We start from the raw sequence: 13,341 nt of genomic DNA on the forward strand, positions 1-13,341 counted from the left end.
CCCCCAACATCTTTAAAAAAAAAAAAAAAAAAGACCTGAGTTACCGATCAAAATTTAAAAATAAATAAATAAATAAAGTAGTATAAGATTCAGAAAAGACACCAAAAATAAACTCAGACTTAAAAAAATAATTTAAAAGAACAAAATAATTTCTAACTTAATTAGAAGGGCAAGTAAAATAAAAATAAGAGGTAGGGGGCAGAAGAAAATGGTGTAGGGGAGTGCTCTGGTACTGTTTGCCACTGCATAGAATTGGTGGGCCCAAATTAAATTTTCCAAACAAGAACCAGAGACTGCTAGCCCTGTCTGGCTGGGAGCTACAAGGAAGGATAGCTGTTCTGTTTACCTTGTTCATGGTATGCGCATTCTGCTTGGCAAGAACCATGTCCATGGAGTCATTCAGCTTCTTAAACTGGAAGTTGCTAGGGTGCTGGCGGTATTTCTGATCACTGGCATTTTCAGTTGCTTTCTTGGCCTTCTCTACTTCTAGGGAACCAGCTGGACTCCAGCCAAGCCCTTTGTACCATTCATTGTAGTCCTGCTTATAGTCATTCTATAAAGAGAAGAAGCACATTCTACTTTACCTTATCAATTTAGATACAAAACTGTGGCACGGGAGCCTGTAATCTCCCTTCTCATGCTAAGAATGCAACCATCACTCAGAAAGAAGACAGCCTTACATCACTCTGTATGTGATTCATATTCTTGGACAGCTGGATGTTCATGGAGTCTGGAAGGAGGATGTACTTGTGAATCAGGTGCTTGTAGTTGGTGTTGGTGATGTTGGCTTGGGCATCCTTGGCGGCTGTGACACTGAGCATGTCGGCAGGGGTGTGGTAGCTGGTCTTGGTTTTCTCATAGTTTTTCTTGTACTCCCGATCAGATTGCATCTTGGCCACTTGCATGGAATGGACTAATTTGGGATCATCCTCAAGACTACGGAAACCAACCATCTTCCCCCTCTCCTTTTCATAATTGTGTTTGTATTTATACTGTGAAGAAAAATTTGAATTTTTATTCAGAGCAATTCCCTTGACCAGAAATCATTCTAGTGTCAATATTCTGTATTTCATAAAAAGGGATACTTTAATAGAATTCTACAGTTCACAAAACACTTTTTTCACACTTATTTGTGGAAGTTGATCATCACAACTATACCTTGTGAGGTAGACAGCAAAGTTATTGTTACTGCCCCCATTTTAGAGAACAGTAAGCTGAGGCCAGAGGGGTGAGTGACTTGCTAAAGTCATTAAAGCTTAGAACATGGATCTTGTGATGATACACCACCCAGATTTTCACACATACACTGTTGTTAAAGAACATTTAGTAGGTAATAAGTGTACAGCAAATGAGAGAAAAAAAATGTTCTAAGCAGTTTAATGTTGCCCTGAAAAATTATCCAGCCAGTCTTTCATTGATGAGAAGAGGCTTAGTTATGAGATACACAGTATAATTTTAGGGTAGCTTTATATTTGTGGGGCTTTTTTCTTTTAAGACTCTCTACTCTGGTATAATGGGGAAGAAATTTTACTATTTATCACCAAGTTCCCTCTTTCATGGAGAGATCCTGATGCATGGAAAACTTCTTATTCTGCTTATCTCTTGTGGGTTTGGGTGTACACGTTAGGGGTTAGGAGCTGGGAGAGCCAAATGACTCAGCACAATAGAGGGAGAAGTTTTGAGTTCTCAGGACGATGTAGGAGTGGGATAGGGATGGGTAGGTAGGAAAAATGAAGAGCAGAGATGGAAGAGGAAAGAGAAAGTAGACCTGGGAGATGGCTAAGGAATGAGTGCTCTGAATGTGCTCCTCTCATTACCCCCAAATCATTAAATGTTCACTGTGAGTGGATTTCCTGTGGAAACAACCAAATGAAAGAATTGAGTTTCATAAAGGTGATGTGTTATGGCAATGGTGTGTTGGCATACCAGCTCTCTGGGGGAAAAAAGCCCTAACTTGTAGTGTTTGCCAATTTCTGTGGTGTAAGTACTCCCATTATGGTTGATATCAAGCTACCAATAGTTTAACAACTGGTTTGCAAAATTCATGATTATTTAATAATCAGCTATCATGAGCACAAAAGATCAGGACCCCCAGCACACCACTTCCTGGGACATCCTGTTAGGAAGACAGAGCCTAAGAGGCAGAGGCAAGAACAACACAAGTCTTAAGAAAACTTAGTGAAGGGCTTTGGATTTCTACCGGCCATAGCCTTGGTGATGGAGTACAAAGGTGGTCATAATGTGGCTGGCATTCTGTTTTTTTCAGAATACCAGAAAAAACACAAGAGCAAGGCTAAGAAGCATTCACAGAACAGAATGGGACTATTGTTAGCAGGCATGCTTTCTTTCTCATACTTTATTCACTCAGTGTTTCTAGAACTCAGCCCTTTTTATTTTGGTAGATTAGAAACCCCCAGTCAGGTGACCGCTTTCCTTCAGACTTACGTCGCTTGCAATATCTCTTGAGGCTTTGGCAGCTTTGATAGGAATGGCATCAGTTCTGAGATCATACCCTTTCTTTTTAGACTCTTCCAAAGAAAGTTTGTAGAGTTTCTGGAAAGAGAGGCAAAGGAAATAGTTTTCTTCTAAATAGGATAGTCTGGGTTTATTTTAAAAGAGTAAACTGGCACTGCAGCATCTTTTTTTTTTTTTTTTTTTAATCTTTCAGCAGAATGCTTCATTGGTGGTTCAAGGGCTAAATGCTCTCACAAGTAACATAACTGTGTTTGAAAACAAAATCTATTACAAATTAAAACATCTTCAAAAAACCACCAGAAAAAGTAAGAGCTACTGGTCTCTATTAGGTTGTAAATATGCTTTTTAAAAATGTGAAAGCCCAGTAGATTCTTACTGATGCACTTTGTCAAGTAATAAGAGTCAAGAGAAGAATACAAAATAGCCATGTTCTTACATCAAAAGACTTCACTGTTTTGCAATTGACACTCTTATGTATTTAATTGTGTGGATACTACAATCCAAAAAGAAGTCAACAATTCCAAATCCCTGTGTAATTCAAAGAAACAAAAGAAAAAAAACTGGTAGGGGGACTTCCCTGGTGGTCCAGTGGTAAAGAATCCACCTTCCAATGCAGAGGACCTAGGTTCGATATCTGGTCAGGGAACTAAGATCCCACATGCCGCGGGGCAACTAAGCCCGCATGCCATAACTACTGAGCCCGCGCACCTCAACTAGAGAGTCTGCGAATGGCAAAACTATAGAGCCCGTGCGCTCTGGAACCCATGTGCCACAGCTACAGAGCCCACCCGCCCTGGAGCCTGCATGCCACAACTAGAGAAGAGAAAACTGCACGCCACAACCAGAGAGAAGCCCGTGTGCTGCAACGAAGATCCCGCACGCCTCAATGAAGATCCCGCGTGCCGCAACTAAGACATGATGTGGCATTTATTATAAATAAATAAATAATAAATAAATCTTTTTTTTAAAAAACTGGTAGGATTTGAGGGTCTCCTGGCAACTGGTTAGGATGAGAAAGGAAGTGAAATAAAACACCTATGCAGTTTCTAACAGTCAGTGTTGCACATTCCTTACGGGGCTTGACCTAAATTCTTCAAAATGTTATTCTTCCCTTTCCATTTAACTTTTCCCAAGACTGCCTCTTTAGAATCATTTCAAAAGCTTGGTAGAGGGACTCTTTAAGAAAGTCCTGGGAATCACTCTTTCTTTATCTCTTATCCTGGGCTCTAAACCATTCTATTTACTTCTCTTAGTTTGATAAGAAGTACCTACTCCTAGAACAAAATCCAACTGCCCTTTGAATTCCTAACTGCTGTCCCATCAACAGGCCTACTCCTACTCTTAGCAAAGCAAGATTAGAAAGAGAAAGATTCTCATTTGTGGGTTCCCACTCATTGTCAAAACAGTCATTCTCAAAATCAAGCCATTAATTAGTTAATTTTTTTTTATTGGTTCAAATAGGTAGGAAAGAAAGATGACAACTGGAGGAATTATACTCACATCACTCATATTAATTGCATTTGCCTTTGCCAGAATAATCTGGGGGATATCAGACATGATGTGGACTTTGGTCTTGTCAGCCTCCCATGCTTGTTTGTAGAGGTGCTGGAAAGAAAAAAAAAAGAAAAAAGGAAGAAAGGAAGGAAAAAAGAAAGAAAGAAAAGAAAAAAACAGTGGAAGTTAGTATTTAAAAGTTTTAAAGGAAGTCACTTAGTACATGTATATTATTGTACACAAATATCAATATTTTATGTATTTTTATTAGCTGGCTCTTTTTAAAAATTTAAAGGAAAAAGGTGCTCATTCAAACAAGACAGTGGAGAGGATGTAAGATGGAAAGTAAAATGTCCTGCCTTCCTATTTTACAGCCTGGATATAGCATCTCCATCCTAAAATTTTCTATGCATATTAAAGTCCACATACAGTCCTTTTTTTAATATAAATGAGGTTATATAAAACATGTTTTACATCTTGCTTTTTTACTTAATATTATAGGTTAGACATCTTTTAGCCCTCTTAATAATTTACTTCATTCATTTAAAGAGCTGTGCAGTATTCCATGAAGAGGTGTAACCCAATTGATTTAACCAGCTCTCCATTGATAGACATTTAATTTGTTGTTTCTAGTTTTTTTCTACTATAAGCAATGATGCCATGATCTTTGTGGTGGGCCTGGAGATGTACAACTCAGACACTCATTCAAGGAAGGACTGGTTGCACCAACTATTGGCAGACAGTCTCCAAACTGTCACTTGCTTCAAGGTTTTGTTGCCTCACTCAAGAGCACACTCCTTCCTGGTGACCATCCAGTTACTCATCAGAGTGGTGGTACAAAGGCCTGGCCATTCCACCCAGGTCAGGACACTTCTGGCAGACCGTATATACTCGAGAGCCCTCTGGGGCACTGGCATAGGCTTTGTAGGGCTGGCATCACAGTCAGACCCATCTTGCCAGTCCTCCCCTCACTGGTACTGATCCCTGAAAAATGCCCTGTACTCCAAATTCCATCTCAGCATCTCTTTTTGGGGACGCTAACCTGCAAAAAATATTACCGTGGGTATGTATGTGTGTATATCTTTGCACATACATGAGGATTTCTGAAGGGTATTGGGTAACTGAAGTTTTACTTTTAACAAATATTAACAAAAACTGTGGATTAGAAGTTTACATTAACTCCCTTTCCAATACTGTGTATCACACAACTTTTTTAATCTTTGCAAATCTTAGAGGTGAAAAATGCTATGCCTTTGTTTTAGCCAGGTTTGATTTAAAAAACAAACCCAAAACTTCTGCTAGAGTCTTCTTCTAGATCAGGGGTCAGTAAACGTAAAGAGCCAGATAGTAAATAATGTTAGGCTTTGTGGGCCACAGCATCCCTGTTATTAACTACTCAGCTCTGCTGCTGCAGTGCAAAAGCGGCCACAGATGATATGCAAATGAATAGCTGTGGCTGTGTTACTATAAAATTTTATTTACAAAAACTAATTTTCTGACTTCTGATCAAGACCAGCACGATCCAACAGAACTATGCAATGATGAAAATGTTCTGTGTCATCTGTTCTGTCATCTGTGTCATCAACACGACAGTCCCTAGTCACACGGGGCTTTCAGTCACTTGAAATGTAGCTAATGTGAATGAAGAACAAATTATTAATATTAATTTTAATTAATTGAGATTTGTCATCACATGTGGCTAGTGATTATAGTATTGGAAGCACAATTCTAATGGAAAGAGCAATAGTTAGTCATTAGAGTACTGGTTCTAGCCCAGACCAGGTCATTGACCTGCTGTGTGTCTTTAAGGGAGGTGCCTTGCCTCTCTGGGCCACACTTTCCTCAACTCTGCAATGAAGGGATTCAACCTGATGACCACCAAGATATCTCTCAGTGATAGCATTTGCTATTTCTGTGATTCTCATCTTGGCATGATTATTTTAAAATGGTAATCTTTAACATTGAAAAAATAAAAGGCTTAATTTAATATTTAAAAAGTAAATGTACGTTTGTGGTAGTTTAAATTCTAAGACTTAAAAGGGGCACTGAGACTTTTGCCTTGTGTCAACAAGTCCCTTTCAAAGAGGTTGGTCTTCTTGACAAAATTCTTTCTCAGAAGACTCCAGAGGATTTACTCAGAGACTTAGCGTAATACAGCTCTATCTTTCTACATCATTTTCTGCAACCGTTTCATGTTCAGGTCCAAATTATTTTTCCCCTTTTTGGTTAATCAGTGGCATTTCTAATTATGATCCACAAAATATAACCAATGCTGTTGCAATTATTTTATTATTTGCAACTTAAAAACAGATGTCCAAGGGTGATGTACTCGTTGGTCCTGAAATCAAATTATGGCTAATTATGTCAAACTATAGTAAAGCTTTTCTAAAGGCTGGAGTCATTAATGATCCAGGGAACTACTGGTGGAGAGCTATCGCTCTCAGCATTGCCCAGAGAAGGTCCTGGCTCAGAATGCTGCTACAGCCATGTAATCTAGGAGTTTTCTTTTATTCCATCAAAAGAGCAAGGAAGCAGGAGTGGGCTGCAACACCCAGCTGTTATCAGCCCTACAGTCTACTGATTCAGCATAATGAGCTTCTACTAACTTCGCCTTAGACAAATGGGACTCATTTTCAAGATCTGCATTGAAAGAAGAGTCCATACTTATTTTGTTATGTCTATTAGGTAGGGTGGTTCATTGAGCATTTGGAGAGGGCACTTATTAGGACTAATTTCTATCTTTTTTGTTTGTTTTTTTTAACTACAAGACCCTTTTTCAAGGTAGAGGAAACATTAATTATGATGCTGTAAAACTGTTCTCAAAACCTGTAGATTAAATGTAGGATATGCCTGGCTTATTCCTGACGCTTATGAAACACTACATTATTGAAAGACTTACTTCGTTCATAATTTTCGCGTTATTCTTGGCCAAAACCATGTTCACTGAGTCCATCAAGGTGGAATACTCCAAAGTGTCTGGGTGTTGGCGGTACTTCTTTTCACTGATAATCTCCATGGCTTTCTTGTTTTTCTCAGCCTCCAGGGAGCCCAGAGGGAGCCATCCAACACCCTTCATGAAGTCAGCATAGTCAGCTTTGTACTGATTCTGCAAAAGAGGAAAAGTTCGAGGATGAGAAGAAACCAAATCTTCCAAGAACCATGAGCAGGCATTTAATATTCCATAAGTTCCACTTCAATTTTCAACCGATAGTATATTCAACTTTAATTACTTTTAACCCTAAACTTTTTTTTTTTTTTTTACATTTCCTTGCATGAGGAATTTAAAACAAGCAGCAATATCTTTGTGATTTATTTGCTTCTCTCAATGCCTTCATAAAGAAAAAGTGCTAAGAAATACCAAATAGATCAATCTACCATGTGACTACTATCTCAAGAAACGTGACCATGCTGGACTAAATTTCTTACAAAAATCCCCAAGTCCCCTTGGTTAATAGAAGACTTAGAGGACTCCATTTCTCTCTTTTGCTATAAGCCTTTGAGCAGCCACCATGGTTACAACTCCTTCGGGTATGCCAGAAACCTCACTGATACTTTGTGCAAATTTCATTTTTTTCCCCTCATATCAGACATTTCCCCCTATAACTGTACCACGGTTGCTTTCATTTGGGTACTTACGTACCTTCCCAGCTATAGCTCATCTCTTACATTTCCAAAGAGAAATATAGGCTCAGCATGGCCTGCATTTGGTTCATAATTTATATTCACTTTCCCCAGCCACCAAAGGGCCTCTATAGCTAAATTCTTGGCTTTATACTCTCTGTGCCTTCCTCACATTTATTCTAATAGCTGTTTCAGCCATCACCTCCTTACTATTTCATCAGTAAGTAAGATAGGCAATTATAAAGCTGGAAATGAAAGCTGGTTGGGAGTGAGGGACAGTAGCTCTCAAGTTACCTGACTTTCTGTTTTACCTCTTAACTCCTTAATCAGGAATTTTTTATACTTCTGACTCTCTCTGCTAGATATATTTCCCTCAACACATTCTTTCTGAAACCAAATTTCATGTGTTATTGCTGATCTAGCATCCAATAATGCTCACAACAATAATAGATAGGGTTCATCCCTTTTGTGTTAAAAAAATAAATTCAATCTAAGGTAAAAAATGAAACACCTCATTGGGAAATTACATATGAATTTCTTTCAGGATTTTCAAAATGTCATTACTTATGGTCTTTCATGATTTGCTTATTATCCAAAGTAAATGCTCTGCAAATGTTGTGGCTGTCACGTACATCACTTTGAATCTGCATCATGTTTTTGGCCAATTCAAAGCTCATGGCATCAGGAAGCATGTTGTAGGTATGGATCACGTTCCTGTAGTCGGTGTTGGTGGCCACTTCCTGAGACTTCTTGGCTGCCACCATGCTGAGCATGTCCACCGGGGTGTGGAAGGATGTCTTGGATTTCTCGTATGCCTTCTTGTACTCCCGGTCTGACTGCATCTTGGCCACTTGCATGAAGTGCACCAACTTGGGGTCGTCCTCTAGGCTCCGGAAGCCAATGTGTTTCCCTTTGGCTTGTTCATAGGCTTGCTTGTACTTATACTGTGGATGGAAAAGAAACATTGTGATGAAGATAGTGAAAGAAAGAGAACAAAATATAATTCACTACGTGCCATTAGCTTTGTCATAGGTGTAGGGTTTTAGAGCTACTCTAAACTTACAAAGGGAGGAGTTGTTGGCGGGGTGGGAAGACTGGGAGCAAAATATTTTTACTTCAAATTTCTTGACAGACTTGAGTCCATGAGGGAAAAAAATCAGCTCAGAGTTAACCAAAGTGATGTGTAAATAAGTTGTTTCAGGGTTATTTAGAAAGCAGCTTTTCCCACTCTGCTGTGTAACCAGTGGAAAAGGCTGCAGGCACCACTTTTCATGGTGTACCTCTACATTCAGGAAAGAGCTTGGTAATGGATCTTCTGGGTAAAGTGCATAGATCACATCCCTATGTTTGCTAGGAATTGCCCATAAACAATTTAAGCACTCTAAAAGTAACTTATTTTAACAAGACCCTGTCACTTTTTACATTGAATGATGAACAAAAAATTAGAGCATCCTTGGACTGGGTGAAGGGAGGCATCTTGTGTGTTACATGGGACAGTGGTCCCACCAACACTGGACACAGCTGATTACAGCTCCTGCATACACATGAGCTTGGCTCATTTGCTCTTTTTCTTGCTTAGACTAAATAAGCATCAGTGGAAGCACTTACATCACTGGCAATGTCTCTGGAGGCCCTTGCAGCCTTTATTGAGATGGCATCAGGCCTCAGGTCATATCCTTTCTTCTTTTCTTCTTCCCAGCCAGCTTTGTACAGTTTCTAAATGATGAAGTAGAAAAACACCAGCATCTTGTTAGTCGCGTTAGAATGGGGACCCTAATTTTAAAGTGGTTGTCATGTGGAAGACAGATATTCCACAACTATTAGTTCCCTTCAAACTCTTCCCTCCCCCTGCCCCACCCCACCCCCATCTTTGTTGTTGTTGTTAATCTACTCACATCACTCATGGTGATTTGATTGACTCTGGAGAGTAAAATATCTGGAGTATCAGGCATGATGTGAATGGTGGTCTTGTCTTTGTTCCATTTTTCAGTGTAGAGCCTCTACAACAAGAAAGGCAGGCACATGACTGTACAGCAGGACAAATCTGCAATGTGCTATCAAGAGGAAGAGACTCACATCTCCATGGTAGAAGAGGTTAAATCTGATATTGGAAAATGAATGAAATAGCAAGAATATGGGCTGATGAGGCTGGACACATGATTTTAAAAATCATCAAACAAGGGAGCTCTCTTCCACTGAAACAGCAAAGGCTATCTTGCTCCAACTACGCATTACATAGTTTTGTGGTTCTAGCACACACTCAGCATAAGGTTGACAGACAGCCTGGGGTTGGTGTAAGTGGGAGCTCTCTAGACACGATGACAGTTATAGACTGCCCCCTCCTACCACCACTGCCATGACTGCGACCATCAGAAAGATGAAAGCACTGATGAAGGTCAAAGTGGCACTGCCTGGTTCAATGGTCTGAGCACTGCAGATGTTCTGAGGCGGAGGCCAGCAGGTGCGTTCTTACCTTGTTCATAATCAGTTTGTTACTTTTGTTTAGTGCTTGTTCCACTGTGTCCATGGCGTATGTGAACTTTAGCTTCTCAGGGTGCTGGCGGTACTTCTTCTCGCTAAGAATCTCTCCTGCTTTCTTTGCCTTCTCCACGTCCAGTGACTCTATGGGCACCCAGCCGGCCCCTTTCATCCAGTTGGTGAAGTCAGATTTGTACAGGTTCTTCACAACAAAAAAGGAAATTGTCGTTTCAGAAAGAGTCAGGGCTTGGGTTTCTTTGACCAGATGATTTGCTCATTTTCAAAAAGAGGGAAAAAAAAAAAAAAGGATGGGGGGACTGGGAGAATAACCTGCTTTTTATTCCCTACCATCCTTCAGAAAAAAATTAATTATAAAAGTGATTGTAGGGCTTCCCTGGTGGCACAGTGGTTGGGAGTCTGCCTGCCAATGCAGGGGACACGGGTTTGAGCCCTGGTCCGGGAAGATCCCACATGATGTGGAGCAGCTAAGCCCGTGTGCCACAACTACTAAGCCGGCACTCTGGAGCTCGCGAGCCACAACTACTGAGGTCCGCACATCTAGAGCCCACGCTCTGCAACGGGAGAAGCCACTGCAGTGAGAGGCCCGCGCACCACAACGAAGAGTAGCCCCGGCTTGCTGCAACTAGAGAAAGCCCGCATGCAGCAACGAAGACCCAGCACAGCCAAAAATAAAAACAAATAAATAAATAAAATTATATATATAAAAAAAAGTGATTGTATTCACGGTGGTTTTGAACAGAAAATCCAGACCCAATAATTCCTTTAAAAATTTAACTTTCTTGGGGGGAACGTTAACAGAATTTTGCACTGGAAGGGATATTATACAGCACCCATTTGGACCTGTTATTCTTTCACAGAATACAACATATATTGGGTCTAACTTCCAAAGTTTAAGTATATATATACATAATAACTAAAGAAAACTATATATATAGTTCAAATGAGTAAAATCCTAAAACTCCAAATTCTGGAGAGGATCCCTAATTATAGCGAGTCCAACCAGGTTTAGGATGGAGTAAATGGAATTGCCGATTTCTAGTTCTTAGCCGTCAGCGAGAAATGGATAAGTAATTTTATGCTGACAATCTGATGACTGCTACATACATCACTTTGAATCTGCATCGCGTTCCTGGAATGCTCCACGTTCAAGGCATCAGGCAGCAGGGTGTAGTGGTGGAAGGGTTGTCTGTAGTTGGTGTTGGTGGCGACCTCCTGAGATTTCTTGGCTGCTGTCACGCTGAACATATCCAAGGGGGTGTGATACTTGGTCTTGCTGGCTTCATAGCCCTTTTTGTACTCACGATCTGACTGTATTTTGGCTACATTCATGTAGTGAACCAGTTTAGGATCATCCTGAAGACTGAGAAATCCAATTTGTTTGCCTTTGGCTTTCTCGTAGGCCTCCTTATATTTGAACTATATGAAAAAGAAGGGCAGACAGAAGTTTGATAGGGTAGATTATATGAAATACTAAAGTGTTAAATTGAATTTTTATCACAAATTAAGCAATAGCCAAATTCAGTCTGAATCTAGGTAACACCTAAGTTTTTTAGTATTTTTAAGTAAACAACTAGCAAAATATTTCCAATGGATGGTCTTGAGATCTGCTCTGGGGATAATTAAGAATGGAATAAATTGTAGTTTATATCTAGATTATCCATAAGTGGATTCTTTGAATGTGATCAAAGGTTCCTGAAAAGTTTATTAAGGATTTGGTGTACATAGTTTTTATTGTTTCTATGATTAATTTGCATCACCTTATACAGTATTTGCATAGTCCTGAGTAAATTGCAGCAAAGACATTATAAAAATTAGTATATTGGACTCCAAATGAATGAGTTTCTACTCTATCAAGGTATATCAATTCCTATAGAAAATATAACTTAATTTATAAAAAGTAATTAATTAAGTAAATAAGTAAGCAGGTAACTGAAATGCTGTCATTTAATATATAATTCTTCCTGGTTTTCCATATTTCACCAGATTTTTTCCTTTATGGAAATTATATTATCAAAAAATTGTATTCTTTTAAAATACTGGGAGACTTTTTTGATTTAGTAATATTTTAGTATACCAAGGATTTTTTCTTAACAAAATCCAAATAAAAAGCAGTTTTCAAGTTCATAATAATAATACTAATGAGAATTCCATGTATTTGACAGTTTAAAAAAATTACCTTCTTTGTAACAACTTACTGAGTTTTAAAATATTTTTAAGATAAAAAAATGATTGGTACATAAGATATTAGGAATTATTTTTATACTACAATTTTTTATTTGCTTCCTAATATAGCTCATATAACCTCATACACCATGTAAATATTTTTTAAATATAAAGAGAGTTTACTACTTTCAAATTAGACTTACATCGCTTGCAATATTCCTTGAACTTTTTGCAGCAACAATTGGAATGGCATCTGGTCTCAAATCATAGCCTTTAGCAAGGGTTTTCTTCCAATCTGCTTTATAATTAGCCTTGAAAAAAGGAAAAATTATTTTATTATCTGACATAATTAAAAGAGGAATGAAACAGGAAACCAAAATCTTTCTTTTTTTTTTTTTTTTTTTGGTGGTATGCGGGCCTCCCTCTGTTGCGGCCTCTCCCGTTGCGGGGCACAGGCTCCGGACGCGCAGGCTCAGCGGCCATGGCTCACGGGCCCAGTCGCTCCGCGGCACGTGGGATCTTCCCAGACCGGGGCGCGAACCCGGTTCCCCTGCATCGGCAGGCGGACGCGCAACCACTGCGCCACCAGGGAAGCCCCAAAATCTTTCTTATAAAACATGTCATAATATATCCCTTTCTATTAAAAGAATCCAGAGTTAGGGCTCTTAGTTCATCTTTTAGAAATCTATTATTCTTTTAAAAAAAATCAGTAAACTATATACACAGTACGATCTCAACTGCTGTAAAAAATGCATATGTGTGCATTTAAAAAAAGCAATGGAAAGGTATTGCTTTGAATGTGGGATAACAGAAGATTTTGATTTTTTCATAATTTTCTATATTTTCCAATTTTTCTATAATAAGCATGTAATGCTTTTATTTTCTTGTATTTTTTATAATGAAACATTTTAAACTTACAGAAAGATGTGGGTACTAAAATTAAAAGTTCAGATGTAGTACCACACAGCTTTAATTAATATATATATATATATATATATATATATATTTTTTTTTTTTTTTTTTTTTTTTCGGTACGCAGGTCTCTCACTGTTGTGGCCTCTCCCTTTGCGGAGCACAGGCTCCGGACGC

At 38.9% G+C, this 13,341-nt stretch overlaps 1 protein-coding gene across 1 annotated transcript in view; it reads right to left on the minus strand.

Moving 5' to 3' along the window:
* The window catches only part of NEB (nebulin), a 235,517-nt gene that overhangs the window by 164,602 nt on the left and 57,574 nt on the right, over positions 1 to 13,341 (minus strand). Inside the window, exons 33-43 of the mRNA XM_028477867.2 lie at positions 12,456 to 12,563; positions 11,194 to 11,505; positions 10,064 to 10,270; positions 9,486 to 9,590; positions 9,199 to 9,306; positions 8,223 to 8,534; positions 6,869 to 7,075; positions 3,976 to 4,080; positions 2,446 to 2,553; positions 681 to 992; positions 347 to 553 (exon numbers count right to left, since the gene is read on the minus strand). Coding sequence (XP_028333668.1) covers positions 347 to 553; positions 681 to 992; positions 2,446 to 2,553; positions 3,976 to 4,080; positions 6,869 to 7,075; positions 8,223 to 8,534; positions 9,199 to 9,306; positions 9,486 to 9,590; positions 10,064 to 10,270; positions 11,194 to 11,505; positions 12,456 to 12,563 — 2,091 coding nt within the window. The remainder of the gene's footprint in view (positions 1 to 346; positions 554 to 680; positions 993 to 2,445; positions 2,554 to 3,975; positions 4,081 to 6,868; positions 7,076 to 8,222; positions 8,535 to 9,198; positions 9,307 to 9,485; positions 9,591 to 10,063; positions 10,271 to 11,193; positions 11,506 to 12,455; positions 12,564 to 13,341) is intronic.

Source organism: Physeter macrocephalus, chromosome 2, assembly GCF_002837175.3.
Source record: "Physeter macrocephalus isolate SW-GA chromosome 2, ASM283717v5, whole genome shotgun sequence".
NCBI classification, from domain to species: domain Eukaryota; kingdom Metazoa; phylum Chordata; class Mammalia; order Artiodactyla; family Physeteridae; genus Physeter; species Physeter macrocephalus.